The sequence below is a fragment of the Callithrix jacchus genome, chromosome 22, assembly GCF_049354715.1.
Source record: "Callithrix jacchus isolate 240 chromosome 22, calJac240_pri, whole genome shotgun sequence".
NCBI classification, from domain to species: domain Eukaryota; kingdom Metazoa; phylum Chordata; class Mammalia; order Primates; family Cebidae; genus Callithrix; species Callithrix jacchus.
In genome coordinates, this window is record NC_133523.1 from 15,162,715 (window position 1) to 15,190,315 (window position 27,601).

The window sequence follows — 27,601 nt, forward strand, 5'->3', positions numbered from 1 at the left end:
CTCATGCGCAGAGGTTTTCTGGCGCATGCGCAGAATAGGCCCCGTCGCGCAAAGCCGCGGCAGGGCTGAAGCGGTTTTAGCCGATACATGGCGGTGAGGGGCCGTTCCCTTATGTACACGTCGCAGTCCGACAGGCTGGCCGGTCGCTACCTCCGGGGAACGCGGGCACAGTGAGGAGCCTACGAGGTGAGGTGCCTCCGGTGAATCCCGGGCTGCGGCGACTGTCACATCCCTACGGCCCCGGAGGTGGAGCAGAACTGGGAGGCGACGAACTGGCAGGCGACGAGCTTGATAAGGATTGCAAGTGGACTTATTTAGGTTCAAAACATTCTCGCTTTCTTGCGCTCCACTCTTTGGTCAGGAAGATTTTGGGGCGGGGTACCCCCAACCCATACCCACAAATTGCTGGCCTAGAGGCCACAGCGCCTTTCTAAAAGATGCAGTTGCGTTGTTTCTAAAATGATGAAGCCAACTCTTGCTAACTCTTTGCTGCTTCTGGAAAAGTAGCCAGAAGCAGCAAACTTCTGCTGTGGGCGTCCGTTATAACTGATCCTTTTGAGATGGTTAATGCTTGGTTGGCTATACCTCCCTTTTTTTTTTCCTCTTTTTTCTTGAGACAAGTTCTCCTCTGGCTCCGGCTGGAGTGCAGTGGCATGATCATAGCTCACTAGCTCTGAACTCTTGTGCTTAAGTAATCCTCCCGCCTCGGCCTCCCAAAGTGCCGGGATTATAGACGTGAGCCACTGTAACAGTGTACCCAGCCTATTTTTTCTGTGCAAATACATAGACGTGTATTTTAGATTCCTTTCATTTTTATTGTTACAGCATTTTTCCACCAGACTCTTAACGGATTGCCTGCTCTACATCAGGTGTTGCTGTAGGTCAAGAATCAACAAACTTTATGTATAAAAAGGATAGAAAGCAAATATTTTAGGCTCTGCAGGCCAGGAGGCAAGATCAAGGATTTTTTTCTTTTTTAAAAAAAAAAGTCCTCTGGTTCATATTTTCTCATGAAGATGGAGGATCTTATTTATTTAGTGTTTTTGAGACAGAGTCTTGCTCTCTTGCCCAAATTGGGAGTGCAGTGGTGTGATCAAGGCTCACTGCAACCTCCACCTCCCATGCTCAAGCAATTCTCCTGCCTCAGCCTCCAGGGAAGACGGGACTACAGGTGCGCACCACCACAGCCGGCTTATTTTTGTATTTTCAGTAGAGACGGAATTTGATGGTGTTGGCCATGCTGGTCTTGAACTCCTGACCTCAGGTGATTTGCCCACCTCAGATCCCAACGTGCTGGGATTACAGGTGTGAGCCACCTGTGTCCAGCTACATCAAAAAGTCTTAATTTTAATTTGGGATCTCTAATAGACAGATTTCAGAGAACCATGAACTAATGAAATTGATAGCTAAATAAATGCCTTTTTTAGGGTTGAAGATACACAGCATTTACAGGATTCTTAATAGGCTCTTCAGCCAGAACAGGTTAATGAATCAGTACTGTCATTCTTTTTCTTTTCTTTTCTTTTTTTTTGAGATGGAGCCTCACTCTGTTGCCAGGCTGGAATGCAGTGGCACGATCCCGGCTCACAGCAACTCCCGCCTTCTGGGTTCAACCGATTCTCCTGCCTCAGCTTCCCAAGTAGCTGGGACTACAGGTATGTGCCACCATGCCCAGCTAATTTTTGTATTTTTTAGTAGAGTGGGGTTTCACTGTGCTGGCCAGGATGGTATTGATCTCTTGACCTTGTGATCTGCCCGCCTCAGCCTCCCAAAGTGCTGGGATTACAGGCGTAAGCCACCTTGCCTAGCCTTTTTTTTTTTTTTTTTTTTTTGAGACAAAGTCTCCTTCTGTTGCCCAGGCTGGAGTGCACTGGCATGATCTTGGCTTACTGCAACCTCTGCTTCCCGGGTTCAAGCAATTCACCTGCCTCAACCTCTCCATTAGCTGGGATTACAGGCGTGTGCCACCATGCTCGGCTCATTTTTGTATTTTTAGTAGAGATGGGGTTTCACCATGTTGGCCAGGCAGGTCTTGAACTCCTGATCTCAAGTGATCAGCCTCCTAAAGTGCTGTGATTACAGGCCTGAGCCACCATGCCCGGCTGTTCCTGTCATTTTTTAGGGTGCATAGGATACTGCATTGTGGATTTACCACAATTTATTGAAGCGAGACTCTTTAGTCTCCTGGCTTGGTTCCATTTTTAGGACGCTATTAAAAGTGTTTTAGTGTATATAGGGTTGGGTGCAGGGGCTCAGACCTGTCATCCCAGCACTTTCGGAGGCCAAGGCGGGCGTATCACTTCAGTCTGGGAGTGCGAGACCAGCCTGGGTAACATGGAGAAACCCTGTCTCTGCTAAAAAAAATACAAAAATTAGCTGGGCATGGTCACTCATGCCTGTAATCCTGGCTACTCGGGCTGAGACACGAAAATTGCTCGAGCCTGGAGGTGGAGGTTGCAGTGAGCCGAGATCTTGCCACTGCACTCCAGTCTGGGCAACAGAACGAGACTTCGTCTCAAAAATAAAAAGCGTCTTAGTAGACATAAATCTAGTGCTGAGTCAAAGGGTGTGCAAATTCAATATTGGTATTGCTCAGCTGCCCTCTATAAAGGTAGTTATACCCAAAGGTCACTACTTTCATACATTCGTTTCAGATTGTTTAAAATGCAGGTTGGCACTGTGGCTCATGCCTGTAATCACAGCATTTTGGGAGGCTCAGCCGGGCGGATCACTTAAGTCAGGAGTTCAAGACCAGCCTGGCCAACGTGGTGAAAATCCTGTCTCTACTAAAAATACAAAAATTAGGCGTGGTGGCAGGCGCCTTTAATTCCAGCTACTCAGGAGGCTGAGGCAGGAGAATCGCTTGAACCTGGAGGGGGAGGTTGCAGCGCCAATGTACTCCAGCCTGGGTGACAGAGCAAGACTTCATCTCAAAAAAAAAGCCATTTATCTGAGACTGAAAATAAAAACATCAGGCATAAGCCACCTTGCCTAGCCATTCTTTTTTTGGGGGCCTCTCCCAAGCTCATTTCAGAGGGCCAAACCAGAATCCATTGGTCAGAAGAAAGCAGTAGAAAGAGCTGGTAGACAGAGGCTGCTGCAGATACTCTCCAGCAAGTAAAGCGGACACCCCGAGTGGGAAGAGTCTGTGAAGGAACTCAACTGAGCAGCAGAGTTGGGGCCCAGGTGCACTGAGGGGGTTCCACGACCCACATGTTTGCTAGTTGTGATTTCTTTTTTTTGTTTTGTTTTTTGAGACGGAGTTTCACTCTTGTTGCCCAGGCTGGAGTGCAATGGCGTGATCTCGGCTCACCGCAGCCTCCGCCTCCTGGGTTCAGGCAATTCTCCTGCCTCAGCCTCCTGAGTAGCTGGGATTACAGGCACGCACCACTATGCCTGGCTAATTTTTTGTATTTTTAGTAGAGACGGGGTTTCACGATGTTAACCAGGATGGTCTCGATCTCTTGACCTCGTGATCCACCCGCCTCGGCCTCCCAAAGTCCTGGGATTATAGGCGTGAGCCACCACTAGTTGTGATTTCTTGACTTCCAGACACCTTAATAAAAATGGCTGCATTCTGGTCAGTGTCAGATGGTAACTAAAGTTTTGTAGGTTTGAGACAGGGTCTTGCTCTGCCGCCCAGGCTGGCATGTAGGGGTGCTGTCTCAGCTCACCGCCTCCCAGGTTCAAGCAATTCTCCTGCCTCAGCTTCCCAAGTAGGCTCATGCCACCATGCCCGGGTAATTTTTGTATTTTTATTGAAGTCGGGGTATTTTGTATTTTTATTTTGCCATGTTGGCCAGCCTGGTCTCGCACTCCTGATCTCAGGAGATCAGCTTGCCTTGGCTTCCCAAACTGCTGGGATTACAGGCGTGAGCCCTGCCGCCTCCCCCAGTCCCCTGGTCCCCCAGTCCTCCGGGTCTTAGTGTTTCTAAGTAGCTCCCATGTGGTACTTCGTTAAACACCTTTCATTTAGGCTGAGTGCTTTGAGGGTAGGAGGCTTACATATCTGTTTCTTGCTGCTTGACACAAGTAAGTGCTTAGTAAATCACTAAGCAAAAGGATTATGAATGGAAAGGACATAGGCAATAGTTTTAGCAGAAACTCAAACCCTTCACTATTTGAATTCTCTGCTGGGAATCATTTGATGGGGAAAAATGGGTTCTGGAGCAGATTTAATCGCTGGAACCTGAAGATCCCTCGTCGCTACTAAAAAATACAAAAATTAGCGTGGTGGCTCACACCTGTAATCACAGCTATTCAGGCTGAGGCAGGAGAATTGCTTGAGCCTGGAAGTGGAGGCTGCAGTGAGCCAAGTCACTGAGCTGTGTCATCCGACGAGTGACTTGACCCCGTTGGGCCTCATTTTCCCCTGAAAAACAAGGCTAAGAAGACTCACAAAGGTATTGTGTGTGAAAAGCTCACCACTGGGCTGTGCTTCTAGCAGGTACTCAGGCTTGGCTGTCAATACTCAAAAAACGCCTTCAGGCTGGGCACGTTGGCTCACACCTGTAATCCCAGCACTTTGGGAGGCCAAGGCAGACAGATCACTTGAGCCCAGGAGTTCCAGAGCAGCCTGGGCAATAGAGACGCCCATCACTGAAATTGTGTTTTTAATTAGCTGGGTGTGGTCGTGCGTACCCGTCTCAGGGCTTGGGAGGCTTTAGTTTAGGAGCTTCATGATGTGGTAAGCTGTGGTTGTGTCCCTGCAGTGCAGCTCGGGTAGTAAAGTGAGACCGTGCTTCTTAAGCCAAAAACAAGACAGGCCAGGAGGGTAGAACGCTTGAGGCTAAAAGTTTAAGACCAGCCTGGGCAACATAGTGAAACTCCATCTTTACAAAAAATACAAACATTAGCCAGGTGTGGTGGCAAGTGCCTGTAGTCCCAGCTATTTGGGAGGCTGAGGCAGGAGGATCCATTGAGCCTCAAAGGCTGTGGCTGCTGAGAGCCTGGATTGCACCTCTGTGCTCAGGCCTGGGTGATAGAATGAGACCCTGTCTCAAAAAACATGAAACAAACATACAAAAAATTTTTCTTCCTGAGCACAGCTGCCACAGCATTCCTGGACTTCCCACGTTACTCTGTTCTGTGAAGTCCTGTCATCAATTTAGCTGTGACCCTCTTTTCACTGTAGGAAATTCACAAATCATACATCCTTATTTTTGGTTCAGAAGAGAAAACAAAGGCTGCAATAAATCCAGATGTGAGAGCCAAGTTGGCTTGCTGTTTCTCCGTCCATGTTTTGTTGCTGGGCACACTCAAGACAAGGTCACTCCAAGAAAGATCCTTGCTGATAAATTGGGACCAATTTTGATTCCCTCGAGACCATCATTTATTTTTGGTAAACGCCATTAATGAATATACACATCATGCCTGCAGAACTGTCTATAGCAGTTAAGTCTTGAAAACAGGTGACAATTGAAAAAAAAATTATAATATTTTCAGGTCCTTTAATAATGTTCTATGTCCTTTAGGCTGTTAGACCTTAAGGTGTTGGGGTCTGGCAATGTTGCAGCTATAGCAAAGGGCCTGTTGGGTGATGGACAGATACACAGCAAAATTCAGAAACTGCCTCACTTGAACGGAGGTGGCTTGTCCCCTTTGTGATGGGGGCTGGATTGTTCCTAGAATGAATGCCTTAAAGTAAGGTGCTTAAAAATTCTGTAGTGTGTCTCACCATAGTGAACAAACATGATTCGGAAATGCCGTGGGAGGCACCAACACCTCCTTTTTTAAAATGAAGGAGTTGGGTTAGAGTCAGTGTTGCCGGCCAGAACATACCCTGGATGGGTAAAGGAAATTCTCTACCACAGAGCCCAGCAGTGAGGGTGAGGGAGGGCTGATGAAAGTGTGGGAGTGGGGCGTCAGGCAAGGGCACTGTCTGGCTGTGAAAAAAAACAGCCTTCAAGAGGCCAATGTTGGGCCGGGCGCGGTGGCTCACGCCTGTAATCCCAGCACTTTGGGAGGCCGAGGCGGGTGGATTGCAAGGTCAAGAGATCGAGACCATCCTGGTCAACATGGTGAAACTCCATCTTTACTAAACATACAAAAAATTAGCTGGGCATGGTGGCGTGTGCCTGTAATCCCAGCTACTCGGGAGGCTGAGGCAGGAGAAGTGCCTGAACCCAGGAGGCGGAGGTTGTGGTGAGCCGAGAACGCGTCATTGCGCTCCAGTCTGGGTGACAAGAGCAAAACTCCGGCTCAAAAAAAAAAGCCCAATATCAGGCCAAGGTGGGCAAATCATTTGAGGCCAGGAGTTTGAGACCAGCCTGGCCAACATGGTGAAACCCTGTCTCTACTAAAAATACAAAAATTAGCCAGGCGTGGTTATGCATGCCTATAGTGCAGGTACTCAGGAGGTTGAGTCATGAGAATAATTTGAACCTGGGGGATGGAGGTTGTAGTGAGCTGACATTGCGCCACTGAACTCAAGCCTGGGGAAGAGAGTAAGACTCCATTTGGGGCGGTGGGGGGGAGGGGGGGAGGGGCAGGAGGAAAGGAAAAAAAAAGAGGCCAATGCCAGCTGTTGACCTCCAGGTCTCAGAACTATGCCTTGTCTTTTGATCTGCTGATTTGGTGTAATGTGATTGTCTCATTCATTCCAGTGTATGTACTTGCTGTAAATGTATATACAGAATTAAATAGCCCATTTATTAATTTATAAACCAGAATAAAACCAGACAGTCATTTCCTCTCACCAGCAGGTCTTGCATTGGAAAAGGAAAATAATACACAACATCAGAGATTTCATTAAGCCTGAATGGAGGTTGAATTCATTTTGGAGTTCAAGGATACGTTCACAGAATCAGGTGCTGTAATCGTATAGACAACTCCATCACCGCAGTGCAAAATCATCCCTGTTTCTTGTCACTCACCAGTGAGAAAAATCCAACTGCAGACTTGACTGCCTTCGGTGAAGGCACACAGCAAGTTCTTCTGAGAACACCCTTCAGGACGCAACGGTCTCAGCCTGGGACCAAAGTATTTACAAAGCAAGCGAACAACAGATGGAGGAACAGGGACACTTCTGAGCCCAGTGGTGCGGAAACCCACCGCCCAGCAGGGTCCATGTCCCATGTGTCAGCTGACACAACATCTTAAATACAGAATTCCAATCGAAAGAAAAACCAACAACAAAAAAATGGAGTCATGTGTAAGCGATGTTACTTCCTGTTTGAACAGGGCAACATCTTCCTCACGGGGAGATAAAGGGTGAATGAACCTCTCCTTTGCTGCTCTCTCCCTGCAAGTGCCAGCAAAAAGCTGGGTGTGGTGATGAAGGAAAAAGGCAGCCATCACCTAGGACCCCATAAGCCAAGCCGTGGTCCCCTCCGTGAGGGTACAGTCCTTTCATGAAGCCATAAAAGACTGAGACCACAGCTCGGACCTGACTGCTCAGGGTTACCTACTGGGATCTTAGAATATTTCTGCTGAAACCTAAACTGATTTTTTTTTTTTTTTTTGAGACAGAATTAGCTGGGCAGGTGGTGCTTGGCTATTGCCAAGGCTGGAGAGCAGTGCCATGATCTCGGCTCACTAAAACCTCTACCTCCTGGGCTCAATTGATTGTCCTGCCTCAGCCTCCCAAGTAGGTGGGATTACAGGCGTGCACCACCACACCTGGCTAATTTTTGCATCTTTTTAGTAGAGATAGGACTTCACCACGTTGGCCAGGTTGGTCTCAAACTCTAGTGATCGCCTGTCTCAGCCTCCCAAAGTGCTGAGATGATAGGCGTGAGCCACCGCGCCTGGCCCCAGACTGACTCTTGACCAAAGAATCTGATTTGGCAAACCAAATCTTAGCGCGGTGTTTGCTCCTTCTCCCCTTAGCCAGAACATGATTGAGATCCTAACATAAACACAAAAACAGGTCAGAATGCTGTGGTCTTGCCTATTATGCAAAGTATTGAGATAATGTTCATGATTTACTCTGTTTTCAGCAATTGTGTCAATCTTAACACTTATTTCCTACTAAGTCCCAAAATGTGTCGCCCAGGCATCACCAGTGGGAACTTTGTTTTGAAACCTTTAGAAACCGGTTTTCAATCCATAAGCCAGTCCTAATGATCCCGTAATGGGGACCACGGCAAAAAAAAAAACCACACACAACTACAAAATCTTCCCTAAAAAAATGCAAGATCCTCAGAAAACCAAGATCTCCCTCCTAAACAACCTATCAAGTCATCAGAGAAGAGGTGAGGACTCCTCTGAAAAGACAAGTGCCACAGAAATAGAGCTTGAAACACTGAACATAATTTCCTGAAGAGCCTTCTTGATACCCTAAGAGAAGTGCCCTGCTCTGGCGAGGGAGGAAGAAGCAGAGAGAGCAGTTTCCTTTCCCTCTGGATCTGGGTGGACGCCAACTGTGATGGGCCGGGCAGAGCACCAGGCTGCAGGAATTAGATGCTAATTGCAATCGCTTTTTTCTTTGGAACATTGCCAGGAACTTTTGAACCGTTAAGAGGATGACCAGGAAACCGGATCCATCCCTGTGGCTGCGGATGTTCTGAATGATTCTCGTGGGCTCCTTGTCTGTTCAGTGACCCTGTTGGTCCTGGGCATATCTGAGCCAGGGAATTAAAGTGGACAGTCTGACATTCTCAAGCACCGTCCTGGATACTCCCACTGCCAGCTCATGGTCTGCAGCCACAGTGATCCTAGCTTTCTAGAGAGACTCCTGGGTGTTATCTGGAATAATTCCACATGGTAAGGTACAACGTGGCCAAGATCTCCGCAGGGGTGTGGCCCTCAGACGACAGACTCCAGGAAGAAAGAGCACAGATACCAGTCTCTGTTTACGTTTGCCCGGAGCCCACGGCTGCCTGCGCTGCAGGCAACGCCTCCTCCTGTGGCTCATGGCAGGGCCGGGAACCCGAGAGCTTCTGATGCAGAGTTATGCACCGTCCCCTCGGCTGGCTTGTACATTCACTGATTGTCAGAAGTTTCTGATACTGCTGTGGGGGCAGGGGAAGGAGTCACAGAACAGTCTGGTCCTGCCCTCTGGACTCTACACATCATAGCGGTTCAAACTGTATGAGTTTGGGTAGCTCTGCCGGCTGTACTGGAAGTGGTCTGTGAGGATGCTGCTGCGGCCGTACTGATAGTCCCCGTGCTGGGGGAAGAGGAGGCCGTTGTGAGGCTTCTCCACTGGGCTCCGGTGGCGCTCCTTGCTGCTCAGGTCGGATGTGGTGATGGGGAGGAGGTGCTTCCTGGCTTGCTGGTTTGCATCGTACTTGGTCTGTGCCAGAAAGAGAGAAATGAGACAGGACATGCCTGGGGCGTAAGGAAGAGCTCAATTCAGAGTCAGTCAACCGGTGGCTGCAGTGGCTCACACCTGTAATCCCAGCAATTCGGGAGGCCGAGGTGGTAGGATCACCTGAGCTCAGGAGTTTGAGACCACCAGCCTGGGCAACATGGTGAAACCCTGTCTACTAAAAATGCAAAAAAACTAACTGGGTGTAGCCGCAGACGCCTGTAATCCCAGCTACTCAAGAAGCTGAGGCAGGAGGATCGCTTGAACCCAGGAGGGGAGGTTGCAGTGTGCTTGGATTACGCCACTGCACTGCAGCCTTGGAGACAGAGCAAGACACTGTCTCTCAAAACAGAATTTAAAAAAGTCAATTAAGCTTTGGGGCTGGTGTAAGTCACAGAACTTGAGCAAGGAAAGCAGATGTAAATGGATCAGACCACAGAGCATGGACAGACTCGAAGGCAAGTCCTTGGCTGGATGCAGTGGCTCATGCCTGTAATCCCAGTGCTTTGGGAGGCCCAAGTGGGAGGATCACTTGAGGCCAGCAGTTTGAGATGAGACTGGGCAAAACAGAGAGACCTCCATCTCTACATGTGTTGAGAACAAATAAAGAGGCTGGGTGTGATGGCTCATGGCTCTGTACTTTGGGAGGCTGAGGCGGGCAGATCACCTGAGGTCAGGAGTTCGAGACCAGCCTGACCAACATGGTGAAACCCTGTCTCTTCCTAAAAATACTAAAATTAGCGGGGTGTGGTGGCACATGCCTGTAATCCCAGCTACTCGGGAGGCTAAGGCAGGAGAATCACTTGAACCCGGGAGGCGGAGGTTGCAGTGAGCTGAGATGGAGAGCCATTGTACTCCAGCCTGTGTCACAAGAGTGAGAGTCCATCTCAAAAAAAGAAAAAAAAGAGAAAGAAAAGGAAGGCAAGCCCTCCCTATGGGCCATCCCATGTACTTAACCCTGAACCAAACAGAGCCTTTGGGAGGAGGGAGGGAAATCCCCAGCTGAGACACAGCCACAGTGATATGAGGACCTGAGATTGTATACGCAGGAAAAAGGAAGCCAGGGTGGGAAGGGGTTGCACCAAGATCATAAACCAGTTGGTGGAACGTGTCGACCTATAGCCCCAGCCTCCAGCTCTGGGGAGGCTCTTCTTCTCCTGACTCCTTGGGTGCTGAGGGCTGACTTTGTTCCCCACCCAGCCTCCCCCAACTCTCACCTTGTTGTAGAGGAAGACCCCCAGGATGGCAGTCATCATGCCCAGGACGTTGGTGCTGGTGACTGGGTTGCGCAGCATGATGAGGGACACCGTGATGACCATGATTCTCTTGGTGGCATTGGCGACCGAGTAGCTCAGGGGGCTGATGAGGTTGAGGATGCTGAAGGCAATGACATTCTGGGCAAAGTTACAGAATCCACTGACAGCGAGGAGCAGGAGTGTCCAGGGCCACTGGGAGACGTAGGTCTACAGAGACCAGGAGGCAAAGACAGCACTTCAGTGGGCGGCAGTGACCTGGCTTCCCTCTATCCACCTGGCAGGGGTAGGGAAGGGATGTGGAGGGCTCGTCTGGAGCCTCATGGTTCACAGGCAGCCAGCCCAGGTATGTCACCAAGAGACACTGGGTGCTAGGTGTGTGACCTCAGAACCTCATGACACCACACGGCACAGGAATCACCCACCATCTCCTGTCAAGGAAAGAGAGGTGAAGCCAGGTCCCCCCCGGGCACCATGAAGACATAAACCAAAGCCTTCCCTTGTCTATGGCAGAGAACAGTCAGGAACTCTGCGTTTAGCAAAGCAAGCGTCTGCTTGTTGGACACAATGCATTCTACAAGATCGGAGGTCCTGGGAAAGTGGCCCCGAGCCTGCAAAGTACCAGGTAATATGAAAGCCACAGGTCTGCACCTATTGCTGTGAGGATGAAACAGAATCATTGCTTTGAAAGTGCTTTACAACAATCGCAAGCCAAACAAACACAAGAGGTGATGTTATCAACAGTTTAGGCCTGGCACGGTGGCTCATGCCTGTAATCCCAGCACTTTGGGAGGCTGAGGCGGGTAGATCACCTGAGGTCATCAGGAGTTCGAGACCAATCTGACCAACATGGTGAAACCCTGTCTCTACTAAAAATACAAAATTAGTTGGGCGTGGTGGTGCATGCCTATAATCCCAGCTACTTGGGAGGCTGAGGGAGGAGAATTGCTTGAATCCGGGAGGTGGAGGCTGCAGTGAGCCAAGATCACACCATTGCACTCCAGCTTGGGCAACAAGAGTGAAGCTCCATCTCAAAAACAAACAAAAAAAGTTTAGGCTGGATGTGCTGGCTCATGCCTGTAATCCCAACACTCTGGGAGGCTAAGGAGGAAAGATCATTCAATGCCAGCCTGGGCAACAGAGTGAGACCCTGTCTCTACAAAAAAAATAAAACATTAGCCAGGCATGGTGGTGCACACCTGTAGTCCAAGCTACCTGGAAGGCTGAGGTGGGAGGATCGCTTGAGCCCAGGAGTTTAAGGCTCCAGTGAGCTGTGATGGCACCACAGGACTCCAGCCTGGGCGACAGAGTATGACATTGTCTCGAAAAACCCCCACAAAACTTTAGTTACCATCTGGTCGGAATGAGGCCATTCTGATTAAGGGGTCCAAAAATCAAAAAAATAGCAACTAGCAAGAGAGCCGGACCACGGAATCCCCAAAGAGCCTAGGCTGGTCCAAGGACAGGCAGACAGGTGAGAACCAGGTACAGCCCTGCAGGCCAACTCCCAGGGGCGCTGACCTTGGCCCTGAGAGGACAGAGCTGGCTCCGCCCAGGGTGACGGTGATTGGCGGCTCTGCCGGAGCTGCAGGATGACTGCCTGACTCCCATCTCCACTGCACTCCAAGAGAGAAGGATTACAGGGTCCTCTCAAAGGCTTAGGCGACCAGCTCAACGCCAACCAAGTCAAGACTCGAACTCCCAAATGCAAGTCTATTTACCTGTGCCATATACCCTGCAGCTTCTGCGGGCAACCTCATTGGAGGAACAGCCCCTGTAATATACACGAGCCCACCAGGATGCTTCATGTTGGGCCAGCCTGTTCTCCCAGGGGTCCCTCCCTAAGGTGATCGGTTAGGACTTCCAAGCTATTGTCTTCCTGCTTGCACAGACATCTATCTTCCAGGAAAGGAACCCATTCAATCTGGCTTAAAACAAAAAAAGATACATAATAAAATGGACTGATTTTTCCACACAAAGCCAGGCATTTTAACAAATACATCAATTCATGGAGCCACCCCGACCATCAGGGCCAGAACACTCCTGGGGGCTTCTCTTTTGTCATAACCCCCTCCTCCTCCAACTGGCAACCATGTGTGTTTTCTTTCATGACCCATGTGTCCTTGGGAGACTGTCATGTGACCGGAATCACTTGGCTCGGAACCTTTGGAGACAGGCTGCTTTCACTCAGTGTAGTGCCTCTGCCACTCATCCAGGTTGTGAGGGACAAGAGCTGGTACCTTTTCATTGCTGAGTAATGCTCCACTGTATGTGTACTGAAGTTTCTTTTTCTTTTTTTGAGATGTAGTTTTGCTCTTGTTATCTAGGCTGGAGTGTAATGGTGTAATCTCAGCTTACTACAACCTCTGCCTCACAGGTGCAAGCGATTCTCCTGTCTCAGCCTCCCGAGTAGCTGGGATTATATAGGTGCCCATCATCACACTTGGCTAATTTTTGTATTTTTAGTAGAAACGAAGTTTCACCATGTTGGCCAGGCTGGTCTTGAACTCCTGACCTCAGGTGATCTGCCCACTTTGGCCTCCCAAAGTGCTGGGATTATAGGTGCGAGCCACTGTGTCCAGGCTTTTTTTTTTTTTTTGGGATGGAGTCTCACTCCATCACGCAGGCTGGAGTGCAGTTGTGCGGACCTGCGCCTCTTGGGTTCCAGTAATTCTCTGGCCTCAGGCTCCCGAGTAGCTGGGACCACATGCCTGGCTAATTTTTGTTTTAGTAGAGGTGAAGTTTCATTATATTGGTGAGGCTGGTCTCAAACTCCTGACCTCAAATGATCCCAAAGTGCTGGGATTCCAGCATGAGCCACTGCGCCCAGCCCTAAAGTTTCTTTATCCACGCAACTACTGAAGGACATCTGGACTGTTTCTAGTTTTTGGTGATCGTGAATACAGTTGCTGTAAACATTTCACATAAAAAGGCTTTTGTGTGAACATCAGTTTCATTTCTGTAAACAACCAGGAGTGGGGTTGCTACATTAGTGTGTATTTAACTTCCTAAGAACCTCCTCAGTGCTTTCCAGAGTGGCTGCATCATTCTGTATTTGCACCAGCAAAATATGAGAGTTCCACATGTGCCCCATCCTCAACGAACTTGGTATCGTATGTTTTGGCTTTTTTCGAGAAGGGGTCTTGGCTCTGTTGACCAGGCTGAAGTGCAGTGATGCAATCTCAGCTCATTGCAACCTCTGCCTACTGGGCTCAAGTGATTCTCCCACCTCGGCCTCTTGAGTAGCTGGAACTACAGGTGTGCGCCACCATACACAACTAACATGGTGAAACCCCGTCTGTACTAAAAATACAAAAATTAGCTGGGAGTGGTGGCGCATGCCTATAATTCCAGCCACTCAGGAAGCTGAGGTGGGAGAATAGCTTGAACCTGGGAGGTGGAGGTTGCAGTGAGCTAAGATAGTGCTACTACTTCAGTCTGGGTGACAAGAGCGAGACTGCATTTCAAAAAAAAAAAAAAAAGTCTAGCAGGCATCCAGGTATGGCTCACACCTGTAATTCTAGCTCTTGGAGAGGTCAAGGTGGGCAGATCACCTTAGGTCAGGAGTTCAAGACCAGTCTGGCCAACAGGATGAAACCCCATCTCTGTTAAAAAGAAAAATACAGAAATTAGCTGGGTGTGGTGGCACGTGCCTGTAATCCCAGCTACATGGGAGGCTGAGGCAGGAGAATCTCTTGAACTTGGGAAGCGGAGGTTGCAGTGAGCCAAGATCACGCCACTGCACTCTAGCCTGGGTGACAGTTCAAGACTCTTGTCTCAAAAAGAAAGAAAAAGAAAAAGCCTAATAGGGGATTTCCTCCATTCTCCCTGAGCATTAGAAATCTCCTTTCCCACTCTCCAAGCTCCAAGCAGAGAACATCTGTGTCTCATTCAGTGCCTTTGTCTACCTACTGAGCTGCCTCATGTCCAGGCTGAAGATACAGGAAGAATGACGAACTCACTGCTGCATCCAGGGCACTTTGAATTCTGCCCTCTCCCCGCAGCCATCTGCCTGCTACCGTTAATTTCTGGTTCTCCAGTAGCTGTTTTGTGCATTCTGTCCAAGTTCTGATGAAGAGGGAGACCCAGGCTTCTCAGATCACCTTTCCCTTTGACTGCCAGGCTGCATTTCAGTAGAAGAAAAGGCTGACCAACTGGTACCTCTGGTTTCACCTTCCTGTAGGTGGCAGGCTGGGTCTTGGGGAAACTCTCCAGAAGGCACTATTTTTACTTAAGATCAAACCAGAAACCTTTTCACATGTGAGTCCTAAAACTATGAACCTAAGAGTCTTCCATGTGTAACATCTGAAGTATAAGCCTATATAAAGGCAGAACCTTCCTTTGTTAGATGAGCTGGGTTTTTGACAAATTACCGCCTGGTCTCCCAGCCGAATAAACTCCTCCCTCCTTTATTTGGTGTTCAAGATCTGTTTCCCGAGGCCGCTCCTGCTACACTGAAACCAGGTCACCTGCTCCAGAGTCTAGGAATCCCCGCCTGTCTTTTGCTAAGCCATTTGGCAACTGGTCCAGGCAGCACTGGGAACTGCCCACTCCGGCCTTTGAATCTTGGTAGAGTGGAGAGCAGCAGACACCAGCTGATGTCCTCCCATCTCATCCTCCTCCGTCCTGTTCTGGAGCCTGGGACTGTGCTAACTAACCTGCCGTCTGGTTAGTCTATGCGGGAGACACAAGACAAAGAGGGGGAACCCCATCTTCAGAGGGCAACATTATTGAATATGGTGTATACCTAGGGCTGCTATTAAAATAGACAAAGGCATGGGCTGGGTGCAGTGACTCATGTCTGTAATCCCAGCACTTTGGGAGGCCGAGGCAGGGAGATCACCTGAGGTTGGGAGTTCAAGACCAACATGGAGAAACCCCATCTCTACTAAAAATACAAAATGAGCCAGGCAGGGTGGCACATGCCTGTAAACCCAGCTACTGAGGAGGCTGAGGCAGGAGAATCGCTTGAACCTGGGAGGTGGACATTGTGGTGAGCCAAAATCGCGCCATTGCAGTCCAGCCTGGGCAAGAAGAAGGAAACTCAGTCTAAAAAACAAATAACAAACAAAAAAACATGGCCACGTGTGGTGGCTCGCAGCTGTAATCTCGGCAAGGCAGGAGGATCGCTTGAGGCCAGGCATTCAAGACCAACCTGGGCAACAATGTGAGACCGTCTCTATGAAAAACAAAAAAAAACCAAAAAACACATGAAACATACACACATAGCCTCAACTAAAAAAAAAGGAGGTTACGTAAGGTATGACAACAACAGATAACCACTAGAACAACAACAACACGAAGTGTCCTAAATGCAAGAAACGCAAAGACAAAAGACCACAGCAAAAGCCTATATATTCCTGTCCATGTGTGGACACATACGTACCCTAATGAGCTGTAACACAGGACAGCAGAGGAACTGACGGGAAACCCACCAACAGTATTACCCAGCCCTAAGACATGAGAAAGGCCTCCTATGCCGCTATGAAGAGCTTGCCAGGGCAATTAGATGAAATGAATGGTGCAGAATAGTTCAGCTCCCCTTCAGTATCCACAGCAGACTGGTTCTAAGGACCCCTGTGGATCCCAAATTCTATGGATGTTCAAGTCTCTTTTAAAAAATGGTATAGTATTTGCATGTAATCCATGCACATCCTCCTGTATACCTGAAATCATCACTAGATTACTTATAATGTAAATGCTATACAAAGAGTTGTTATACTGTATTGTTTAAAAGTATGGATTATTCTTTATTATTGTGCTTCACTTAACTGCTTTTCCACCAGGCATTTTCAATTTACAGTTGGTTGAATCCACTAGTGTAGAACCCACATATATGGAAGGATGAGTGTATTTTTATTTTTGAGACAGTGTCTTGCTCTGTCATGCTCGCTGGAGTGAAGTGGCTCAATCAAGGCTCACTGCAGCCTTGACCTTCCTGGGTTCAAGTGATCTTCCCACCTCAGGCTCCCAAGCAGCTGGGTCTACAGGCATGTAGCACCATGCCGGGTTAATTTTTGGTTTTGTTTTATGTAGAGACATAGCTTCATCAGTTTGCCCAGGCTGGTCTCAAACTCCTGAGGCTCAAGCGACCTGCCTGCCTCTGCCTATCAATGTACTGGGATTACAGGTGTCAGGCACTGTGTGTGACCAAACTGTGTATTTAAAAAGCTACCTTTGGCCAGGCACAGTGGCTTATGCCTGTAATCCCAGCACTTTGGGAGGCCGAGGTGGGTGGATCACGAGGTCAAGGGATTGAGACCATCCTGGTCAACAAGGTGAAACCCTGTCTCTACTAAAAATACAAAAATTAGCTGGGCGTGGTGGTGCGTGCCTGTAATACCACCTAGTCGGGATGCTGAGGCAGGAGAATTGCTTGAACCCAGGAGGCGGAGGTTGCGGTGAACCGAGATCGTGCAATTGCACTCCAGTCTGGGTAACAAGAGTGAAACTCTGTCCAAAAAAAATAAATAAATAAATAAAAAGTTACCTTTTGGGCTGGGTGTGGTGGCTTATGCCTGTAATCCCAGCACTTTGGGAGGCTGAGGTGGGTGGATCACCTAAGGTTGGGAGTTTGAGACCAGCCTGGCCAACATTGTGAAACCCTGTCTCTAATAAAAATACAAAAAGAAAAAAAAAAATTAGCGGGTCGAGGTAGTGGGCTCCTGTAACCTCAGTTACTTGGGAGGCGGAGGCAGGAGAATTGCCTGAATCTGGGAGGTAGAGGTTGCAGTGAGCCGAGATCGCACCATTGCAACTCTAGCCTGGGAAACAGAGCAAAACTCTGTCTCAAAATAAATGAATAAAATAAAATAAAAAGTTACTTTTTGTGTAAGGAGGACAGAGTATGATTATAGATGCAAGTTTGCTTATATTTGTAAAGATAGGAAAAGGTGAATTAGGAGCATAAGAAATGTTATTCATGGGTGGGGAGGGGACAGGATGGAGGTGACAGGAATCATGGCCAGACTTGTACTTTTTAAAAATTTTTATGAGACACAGTCTTGCTGTGTCACCCAGGCTGGAGTGCAGTATTGTGATCTTGGCTCACTGCAACCTCCACCTCCCTAGTAGCTAGGATTATAGGCATATGCCACCACGCCCTGCTAGTTTTTAAATTTTTCTAGAGATGGAGCTTCCCCATGTTGGCCAGGCTGGTTTCAAACTCCTGGCCTCAAGTGATCTACCTATCTCAGTCTCCTAAAGTGCTGGGATTCCAGGTGTGAGCCGTCCCACCCAGCCTGCAAAGATACACTAACCTGCTCTCAGCACCCTGGCTGCAGCTGTGCTGTGAGGACGCTGGCTCTGAAGCGATCGTATGAGTGAGTGTACAGTAGAATAACGTCAGTGAATAACTGGGGTATAATAAGCAACTAGGAAAACAGAAGAACCTACCATACCAGCAATGAGATCTAAATTCGAAAATCAGAGCAGTAAAGATCTGGACTGTCCAATCCAAAGTGAAACGAATAGCTAGGAACTTTTTGCTGCTGTACCAAGTATGTACTTCCTAATTTTTCATAGCAGAGGCCTAACAGCAATGACAACCCAGCAGCAAAAAACACCCATGGCACCTGGATCGTGTCCCTAAATACCGCTCCCCACTAACGGCGCCTGGAGTCCTGAAGGAAGGGCTGACTGCAGCTCTGGGATGGGAAGTACAGAAGACGTGGGCGGGCATCCCGCTGGGTGAAACGCTGACCCACAGCGCTATAAGAGTAGGGAGCCAATCAGAAGGGCTCCAATGGCTAAGACAGGTCATTTTTTTTTTTTTTTTAAAGATGGAGCCTTGCTCTGTTGCCCAGGCTGGAGTGCAGTGGTATGATCTTGGCTCACTACAACCTCCACCTCTCAGGTTCAAGTGATTCTCCTGCCTTAGCCTCCTGAGTAGCTGAGATTACACATGTGCCATCACACCAGGCTAATTTTTGTGTTTTCTGTAGAGATGGGGTTTCACCATGTTGACCAGGCTGGTCTCGAACTCCTGACCTCAAGTGATCTGCACACCTCAACCTCCCAAAGTGCTGGGATTACAGGCATGAGCCACCGTGCCTGGCCGAGACAGGACAATTTGACTAGGAAATAGAATAATTCATGCAACTGACAAACACTAAAGTTCACAATGATGCTGGAGAAAGAAAGAGAACGCCTTCCCCAACCCCAAACAAACCCTCAACTATGGCCAACATGTGGAGGAAGCTCCAACTCTGTCTCCTGAAGATTAGTCATTAAAAGGGACAGTTAGGCATTAAATTGCTTTTTTGTACCATACTTTAAAGTAAGGAACCAGTCCAGGAAGATGGAAGGTTCTTCACAGAGGAATTATAGCTCATCAATGTGGAAAGAAAGTAACAAAGGTTACAAAAGGTTTATTAATCAGGGAAATAGCGGTAATATCCACTACTTCAACAGGTGGAGCGAAAGATTAAAGATGAGAAATGTCACAAATCCAGCTAGACCACATTAAGACTTCAATAAATATTTACTCTTCCTTTCTGTCTGGAAGAATCACACTGGCCTCTCCCTTACCGCAGGCACCTGCGTTTGTCTAGAACACATTTTCTGAAGGCAGACCCTGCAGGTGGCAGAAAGATTCGACATGGAGTACATGGAAATAGAGACCAAGGAGGAAACTGAGCTGTGCAATTTTCTTTTCTCTTTTATGAGACAGAGTTTTGCTCTTGTTGCCCAGGCTGGAGTGCAGTGGTGCCATCTCAGCTCACTGCAGCCTCTGTGTCCCTGGTTCAAGTGATTCTCCCACTCCAGCCTCCCAAGTAGCTGGGATTACAGGCATGCACCACTACACTGGCTAATTTTGTATTTTTAGTAGAGACTGGTTTCACCATATTGGACGAGCTGGTCTTGACCTCCTGACCTGAGGTGATCCACATGCCTCGGCCTCCCAAAGTGCTGGGATTACAGGCTTGAGCCACTGTATCCAGCAAGTGCGGTTTTCAAAAGTTTCAGGGCTGGCCAGACACAGTGGCTCACATCTGTAATCCCAGTACTTTGGGAGGCCACAGCAGATCTTTTAAGGCCAGGAGTTCAGAACTAGCCTGGGCAACACAGTGAGACTCTGTCTCTCCAAAAACAGTTTAAAAAAAAAAAAAAGGCCAAGCGCAGTGGCTCACACCTGTAATCCCAGCACTTTGGGAGGCCGAGGCGGGTGGATTATGAAGTCAAGAGATCAAGACCATCCTGGTCAACATGGTAAAACCCCGCCTCTACTAAAAATACAAAAATTAGTTGGGCATGGTGGTGCAAGCCTGTATTCCCAGCTACTTGGGAGGCTGAGGCAGAAGAATTGCTTGAACCCAGGAAGCGGAGGTTGTGGTGAGCTGAGAGAGTGCCATTGCACTCCAGCCTGGGTAACAAGAGCAAAACTCTGTCTCAAAAAAAAACACCAAAACCCAAATTCGCTAGGTGTTGTGGTGCACGCCTGTAGTCTCAATTACTCAGGAGGCTGAGGCGGGAGGATTGCTTGAGCCCAGGATTGAGGTCCAGGCTGCAGTGAGCCATGATTATGCTATTGCACTCCATCCCTGGCAACAGAGCGAGGTCTAAAAAAACTAAACATTTAAATCAAAAAATGAGTAAAAATAAAAAGTCGAAGTGCCATGTGGACCATGTTGCCAAGACGTGAACGAGTCACCTTCTCTTCCTCGATGCTACTGGCGCACACACAGGGCTATCAGCACCTGGGATCAAGCACAGCAGAGAAGGAAACGCACAGGAAACCCACTTCCTCGATGGGGTGCACGGAGTCATCACAGAGGGCAGACTGCTGAAAGGGCTGGCTGCCAGGAGCCCGAAAAACACCCCAGTGTCAACACGCAGCTGCAGCTCCTCAGCAAAGCACCTATTCTGGAGCTAGCCAAGGAAACGGCCTGTTTTCGGTGCTGTCCAACTCACCAAGTCGCTGCTGACCAGGAAAGCTGAGAGGTCCACCAGAACCCAGGTGGGGATCATAAAGAAGACAGCGTGGCAGCCCAGGATGTTGAGTAGCCGGAGATGGTGGATCCGTGAATCTCTCAAGACCTGGAAAGGGAAAGCCTCTTTAGAGGGCGATTAAAATGATATGTGGCAAAAAGGGCTCCAGTTACTCAGGCCCCAAACACAGTGAGTGGACATTAACCCCGACATCTGAGCTTGAACACCAAACCTGTACGTGCCTCTATGAGAACATACACAGCCCACGTCTGAAACAAGCATCATGTTCCATGCATAAAGGACCGAGAAAAAAACCCCACAAATAAAACAGTAACACTCAGTGCTGGTGATGGTGAAGTAGCCACTCTGAAATTCCACTGGTTTGAGGCTAAATTGGTATAGCCTTTTTAGAATACGACCAGACCAACTATATTAAGAGTCATAAACGTTTCATATCCTGTAAACTGAGAACCTGAGAACTGTAAGCCTATCATCATGAAATAACTGAGACAGGAAAACAGTACACACAGTGACTGTTTCTACCTTATAATGAAAAGTTGGAAATAACTAGTATTTCCCAAGGGAAACTGCATTAACCGCGGAACCTGAAAAGTGTGTGATTATCACAGGAGTAAAGAGCAGTAACTGTTTTGAGATGGGATCTCACTCTGTTGCCCAGGTTGGAGTGCAGTGGTATGATCACAGCTCACTGCAACCTGTGCTTCCTGGGTTCAGGCAATTCTTGTGCCTCAGTGTCTGGAGTAGCTGGGATTACAGGTGCATGCCACAACGCCCGGCTAATTTTGGTATTTTTAGTAGAGATGGGGTTTTGCCATGTTGGCCAGGCTGGTGTTGAACTCCTGACCTCAAGTGAACTGCCTGCCCTGGCCTCCCAAAGTGCTGGGATTATAGGCACCTGGCCAAAAAACATAAACTATTTAAAAAGCAAAATGACCGAAAGAATATCAGCAGAATGTCAATGAAGATTTTTCTGCTCCAATGCCAAAGAAATTTCTACTCAGCCTGTTTTTCCAATGCCACCAGCTTGCCGCCCCGCACACCCCTGACACCCCATACGTGTCCACTGATGGTGCCCAAGTACCTTTTTGGAGAAAATGTTCTGAAGCGAGAAGCACAGCGTGGCGGCGAGGGCGCTGACAAGCCCCCACATGTCGAAAGACAACTCAGTGACGGTGGCCAGCAGGACCCCGCTGATGATGGGGATGAGTGACAGGTACACCTGCAGGAAGAGGTCATCAGGAGGGGCCCATAGGCCAGACTAGAGCTGGGCCGCCTGCCACAGATGCCCAGGGAAAGGCCTCTCTCCTCCCTCAGCAAAGGGAGACCACCTGACCCTTTGCAAATGGTGTTTGCTGTGCCGGTGATGCTCCAGGGGGTGGCTGGGGAGAGTTGGTTATCAGAGCGCCAGGGGCAGGGCTTCTTTGTGGGTGGTCCCATCCCCACACTGCCACCCCCATTAAGAGCCTCTGCTCAGGGCCACAGTTCAGGGTTGTTCCGAATTCCAGAGCTATCCAGTTGCCATGGTCGCACCGGGGTTTGAAGCCCTGATCCTCTACAAGACTTCCTGTTCCATTTTTCAAAAATTAATTATTTTTAAAATTCACCTGGGTGCAGGTGGGCTAAGGTCAAAAAGGGTGTTAGCCCCCTTTTTTTTTTTTAAGTTGTTTGAGATGGAGTCTTGCTCTGTTGCCCAGTGGAGGGCAGTGGCTTAATCTTGGCTCACTGCAACCTCCACCTCCTGAATTCAAGCAATTCTCCTGCCTCAGCCTCCCCAGGAGCTGGGATTACAGGCATGTGCTACCACGCCCGGCTGATTTTTTTGTTTATTTTTAGTAGAGACAGTTTTTGCCATGTTGGCCAGGCTGGTCTCAAACTCTTGACCTCAGGTGATCCATTCACCTTGGCCTCCCAAAGTGCTGGGATTACAGGCGTGAGCCACCGCACACGGCCCTGTTTCCTCTTACTTCAGGCTCTTCTAGCACGGTTACTCCTGGCTGGGACACTCCACTGATGCTTTTTCCTCCTGGTGACCTCCTTTGTCCTTAGACCTCCTGCCTCCACAAGGAGAGCTTTCTACAACCCACCTCCACCTTGGGAGGCTCCTGTGCTGCATTCCCAGGGCCACTGCCTGGGCTTCCCCAGCAGAGAACTCTCCATCCACTCAAACTGCCTGTTATATCACCCAGTCCCGGTAAACTGTACAACCTTAGGGCAGGTCCTTCTTCGCTGCTTTATTCTGGTGCTTGGCACGTAGCAGGCACTCAATGGCTGCTAGCTGAATGAATGAGGAGCAAACATAGTGACAGGAAGCCTTCCTGAAGGTGTGGCATGTGAGGCTAAACAACTCCCAACTTCTAGAATCCACTGGGATCCATTCCCCCATGTCCAGCTCTTCTGACTCTTGGCTCAACCCTGTCCTACAAAGAACAGTCTTCACTTTGGGAGGCCAAGGAGGGCAGATCACTTGAGGTCAGGAGTTCGAGACCAGCCTGGCCAACATGGTGAAACTTTGCATCTATTGAAAATACAAAAATTAAAATAATAATAACAATAAACCTGTCAACAAACTAGGAATAGAAGGGAACTTCTTCAAGATAAGAGAACTTCTTCAAGCTAAATTCACATTCCACAGTGAAGGACTGAAATCTTTCCCCTAAGTATAAGAAGAGGACAAGAGTGCCCCCTCACTATTTCCATTCAGTATTGTACTGCAGTAGGTTCTAGACAGGGCAATAGAGCAAGAAAATAAATAAATAAAAGTTATCCATATTAGAAAGGAAAATGTAAAACTATATTTGCCGATGATACCATTTTCTATAGCGATGATCTTAAAGACTTAATAAATACTGAAACGATTAAAAGGACTCAGTCAAATTTCAGGCTATGCTATGGATTGAATGTTTATGCCCCTGTCCCCCAAATGTACATGTTAAAGCCTTATCTCCAGTGTGATAATATTTGAAGGTGGAGCCTTTGGGAGATAATTAGGTCCTGAGGTTGAGCCCCTATAGATGGGATTAGTGCTCTTAGAAGAGGTGGCCAGAGAGCTAGCTCTCTCTGCTCTCCACCATGTGAGGTTACAATGAGAAGACAGCCATTTGGAACCAGAAAGAGGGCCTATCCCAGGGAACTAAATTGGCCTATACTTTTTATTGTGAACTTTCTAGCCTCCAGAACTGTGAGAAATAAATATTTATTGTTTCAGCCACTCAAAAAAAAGAAAAAGAAAAGACAAAATTAGCTGGGTGTGATGGTGTGCACCTGTAATGCCACCTACTCGGGAGGCTGAGGCAAGAGTCGCTTAAACCCAGTTGGCAGGGGCTGCACTGAGCTAAGATCACACCACTGCACTCCAGCCTGGGCAACAGAGTGAGACTGTGTCTTAGAAAAAGAAAAAACAAAAACAACGGAACTCTCTCTCTTTTTTTTTTTGAGACGGAGTTTCGCTCTTGTTACCCAGGCTGGAGTGCAATGGCTCGATCTTGGCTCACCGCAACCTCCGCCTCCACGGTTCAAGCAATTCTCCCACCTCAGCCCCCCCGAGCAGCTGGGATTACAGCCACGAGCCACTATGCCCAGCTAATTTTTGTATTTTTAGTAGAGACGGGGTTTCACCATGTTGACCAGGATGGTCTCGATCTCTTGACCTTGTGATCCACCCCTCAGAGTGCAGGGATTACAGGTGTCAGCCACCGCACCCGGCCCAGAACACTCTTAAGAAGAGGTAGGAGAGGTGGAGATTTTAGGAGGGAGTGATCACACCTCAGGGAGGGCAGAGCGAAGGCTGTGGACCTGAATTCCAGCTTCCCCACTATCAGGCTGTGGTCCTCAGGCATGTGACTCTCCCCTTTCAGTCCATCTCAGGAAAACCTGAGATCAGGAACGATGACTACCTGCCTTATCTGCCTTTCGGGGTGGCTTCCTAGAAGTTATGATGTCATTATCATTAGTCTGGCTGCCTAACCCGGCCAATTCCCAGTCTTTCCTCACTGTGTAAAGTTTCTGGCTCCTTGCCCAAGCTGGGTACAATGTCCCGTACAACGGGGAAGCCTGATAAACACGATGTGATATCCCGGGATGCAGCTACACACCTCCAGGACAACTCTGATCTCCCAGCAGCCAAGTCCCAGCCTGACATCGCCCTGGGGGAGCGGGGCTGCAGAGCGCACACAGGTCTTGCTAGGGCAAAGACAGGCTGGAATGAAAAAAAAAAAATCAGCCGTAGGTGGCCCAATATCTATAAGCTGATCCAGGGCAATGCCTCTCTGAGTTACATAAAACACAAGATGCCAGAAACCAACCACTTGGAAAAGACGCATGGTGTCCAGCATGAAATGGATTCCAGCTGGGACAACAGGAGCCCGACTTCCACTTAAGGATACGCGGCAAAGCTGTCTCCGGCTACAGCCATGGCTATTCTTGCCCCAAGTCAGGAAATACCCTGGCTTGGCATCTTGAACAGAACTTGGACTGTGCCAAAAGCATCCTCCTTATGCAGCCCTAAGTCCTGTGTGCCGCTTTCACTTCTGTTCCCAGACCGTCACAACTTCTGGCTGTTTTAATTTCTAAGACTTTGCCGAATTTTGCCAAGATCGAACTCCTTTGATTGTGTCTGCCTTCTGACCCCAGAGGTCCCCTGACAGATCTCTCGTAAAGAGCTGAAAACCTAGCCAAGCACAGTGGCTCACACCTGTAATTGAGGCTGAGGCGGGTGGATTACTTGAGGTCAGGAGTTCGAGACCAGTCTGGCAACATGATGAAACCCTGTCTCCACTAAAAATACAAAAAAACTAGCCAGGCGTGGTGGTGCACACCTGTAGTCCCAGCTACTTGGGAGGCTGAGGCAAGAGAATCGCTTAAATCCGGGAGCAGCGGTTGCAGTGAGCCGAGATTGTGCCACTGCACTCCAACCTGGGTGATACAGCGAGACTCCATTTCAAAAAAAAAAAAGGAAGTGAAAACCTATCAGATAGCGTTCCAATCTGCTCCTAGTCCCACTGGAAAGGCCACACATGGGGTGTCTGGCCAAGATGTGACCAAGCCGTTACCTACCAACAAACACAGGTAGGGAATCAAAACGGGGAGGAAAATTGGATCCGAAAGGGACAACAGTTCCTAAGAGAACACAGCAGAGATCGCAGAGGGACACATACTCCACACACCATTGCCCACAGGGTGATTGTAGAACATGAGGAGTAAAAGGCCACTGGAGGCCTCTACACTTCCCTATTTGACAGGAAGCCAAGCAGCCTGCAGACCAGGATTCTGACCACGTCACCAGCTGGCTACAGGGAGGAACCCCCTGGAGCTCCCATCTGCCCAGAGTCCCTGCCCGGGGTTACCTTGGTGCTCTGCTTCTCCTTCATAATGATCCGGGACAGGAGGACCACCCAGATGGGCATGGTGGCCTTGACTGCAAAGAAAGGGAAGGGCACTCAGGGGGCTGTCTGAGTTCCAGGGCCCAGCCTGTTCCACCTCCACGGTGGGATGGGAGGGCTTGGCAGCCCCTGACCTCTTCACCCCTTATCTTTCGGTAGGTAGAGAAAGCTCTATTCTCAGCCCCTTTTCTCCCTGAGAACCCTGTGCGTGTCCCTCCCCTAGCAAAAGCCTTGGCAGCACCTGTGCTGATTACTCAGTCCGGCAGGACGCCCCCGGGCCGGCGCACTCCTGTCCGTGCGCCCAAACCCCAAGCGGTGCGCCCTGGCCGCCGCCCCTCAGGCCGGGCGCGGAACCTACCGGTGTGTGCATAAGACACGGGCACCTTCCAGATGCTGACGTGCGCTGATACAGATGCGAAGTACTTGCCGAAGGCAAGTGGCAGCACGTAGCGCGGGTAGAAGCGCGGCGGCAGGAGCGGGCCGGGAGACGGATGCGGGCTGGGCCCGGGGCCCGAGACGGGTGGTGCGGGGGGCACGCGCCAGGCGCGCAGGAGCGGCGGGAGCCCCGCGCACAGCGCCAGGATGTGGCACAGCGACACGGTCACCGGGAACGGGAAGGCGCTCAGAATCACCTTGTTGACCACGTTGCCGCCCGCGCTCAGCGCGTACCACAGCAGGCACAGCGCCGCCACCCGCGCGCCTTCGCGCGCTCCGCCACCGCTGCTCGCTGCAGCCGGGCCCCCCGCGTCGGGGCCCGCGCCCATCGCAGCAGCCGCCATCCTGTCTGAGCGGCCGCCTCTTCCCGCCCGTCTGACTGCCCGACGCCGGGCGGGGGCGGGGCTGGGCAGGGGCGGGCACTCTGGTCGACGCCGCTTTCCAATGGTCGCTGACTCTTTGCGTCATTCCCCCGCGCCGGCCGACGCACCAGCCATCACGTCTCTAGTGCAGGCCCCGCCCACTGTAGATGCGCTTCCGGTAAGGGCGGAGCCGAGGCCGGAAGCGAAAGAAGGGGACGCAGACCTGGGTCCAAGCTGTGCTACCCGAGACGTGGGCGGTCCCGGTGACCCGGAGCCAGAGCTCGAGCGGATCTGGCGAGCAGGAGTGAGGAGGGCTTCGCATCGTTGGCGTCTGTGCGTGGGCCAAACATCAGGGCCTCGACGAGGGGTACATGGGCACCCCCTAACTAGATTCCTGATTCCTAGTGGCTGGCGGCGGCGGACATCTAAGGTAAAAGACCTTTTGGGGAAAGAAACCAGTTGTGAAAAGCTCTTGGGCTAAACTCGCTCTGCAAAGTGGGGGTGCACGCCCGTGGCCAACTCTGGCAGTGGGACTATCCCGGAGCGCCTGGTCCCTGAAATTGTGTTCTGGAAACCACCGCGACGTGCGCAGTTCTCGGGTCTGGCCCTGGTATCATTCCACTGAATACTAGGAAGGCCGTGCGGTAGGTATCACTATCCCCATTTCACAGACCGAAGACCAGAATGGGGAAGCTACTTGTCTTAGGCTCCCCTGCCACTCGGGACCGTGGCCATGGCAGCGTCCTTGGACACCTGTCTCCAAGGCTCTGCAGAAAGAGGAGGTGCCAAGCCCTGACCCCTGATGCCCAAGGACCAAGAGGGATGGACCAGCCCCTGGCCCCAGTGGAGGAAAACAGTCGAGGTTTTCAGGAAGATGAACTTATACTAATTCAAGGACGATAATTTTGTTCCCCAAATCGTGTGACTCCAACTTTTTCGGGGAGAGTGTGTTAAAATTTCGTTACAGTG

General features: G+C 49.7%; 1 protein-coding gene and 1 long non-coding RNA gene across 2 annotated transcripts; one reads left to right on the forward strand and one right to left on the reverse strand.

Annotated features, from left to right (window-relative positions):
- The first annotated feature begins 29 nt into the window (after positions 1-29).
- LOC118150302 (uncharacterized) lies at positions 30-9,879 on the forward strand. The gene is made up of 2 exons (XR_004738394.3): positions 30-186; positions 6,702-9,879. It is a non-coding gene; the product is annotated as an uncharacterized LOC118150302 (long non-coding RNA).
- SLC35E1 (solute carrier family 35 member E1) lies at positions 5,309-26,671 on the reverse strand. The gene is made up of 6 exons (XM_002761864.6): positions 26,194-26,671; positions 25,800-25,870; positions 21,539-21,676; positions 20,419-20,544; positions 10,471-10,716; positions 5,309-9,238 (listed from the first exon to the last, which is right to left on the reverse strand). Exons 1-6 carry the CDS (start codon positions 26,612-26,614, stop codon positions 9,008-9,010), a joined length of 1,233 nt encoding a protein of 410 aa, XP_002761910.1. The 5' UTR covers positions 26,615-26,671; the 3' UTR covers positions 5,309-9,007.
- Positions 26,672-27,601: the final 930 nt, after the last annotated feature.

Bases quoted from the DNA above. Each gene is read 5' to 3' on its own strand.
- SLC35E1 (XM_002761864.6), bottom strand. From the start codon at position 26,614: ATGGCGGCTGCTGCGATGGGCGCGGGCCCCGACGCGGGGGGCCCGGCT. The intron at 21,677-25,799 runs GTAACCCCGGGC...CTCTTCCTGCAG, and splicing joins AGGAGAAGCAGAGCACCAAG to GTGTACCTGTCACTCATCCC. The intron at 10,717-20,418 runs GTGAGTTGGACA...TGGTCTCTGTAG, and splicing joins TCCTGGTCAGCAGCGACTTG to ACCTACGTCTCCCAGTGGCC.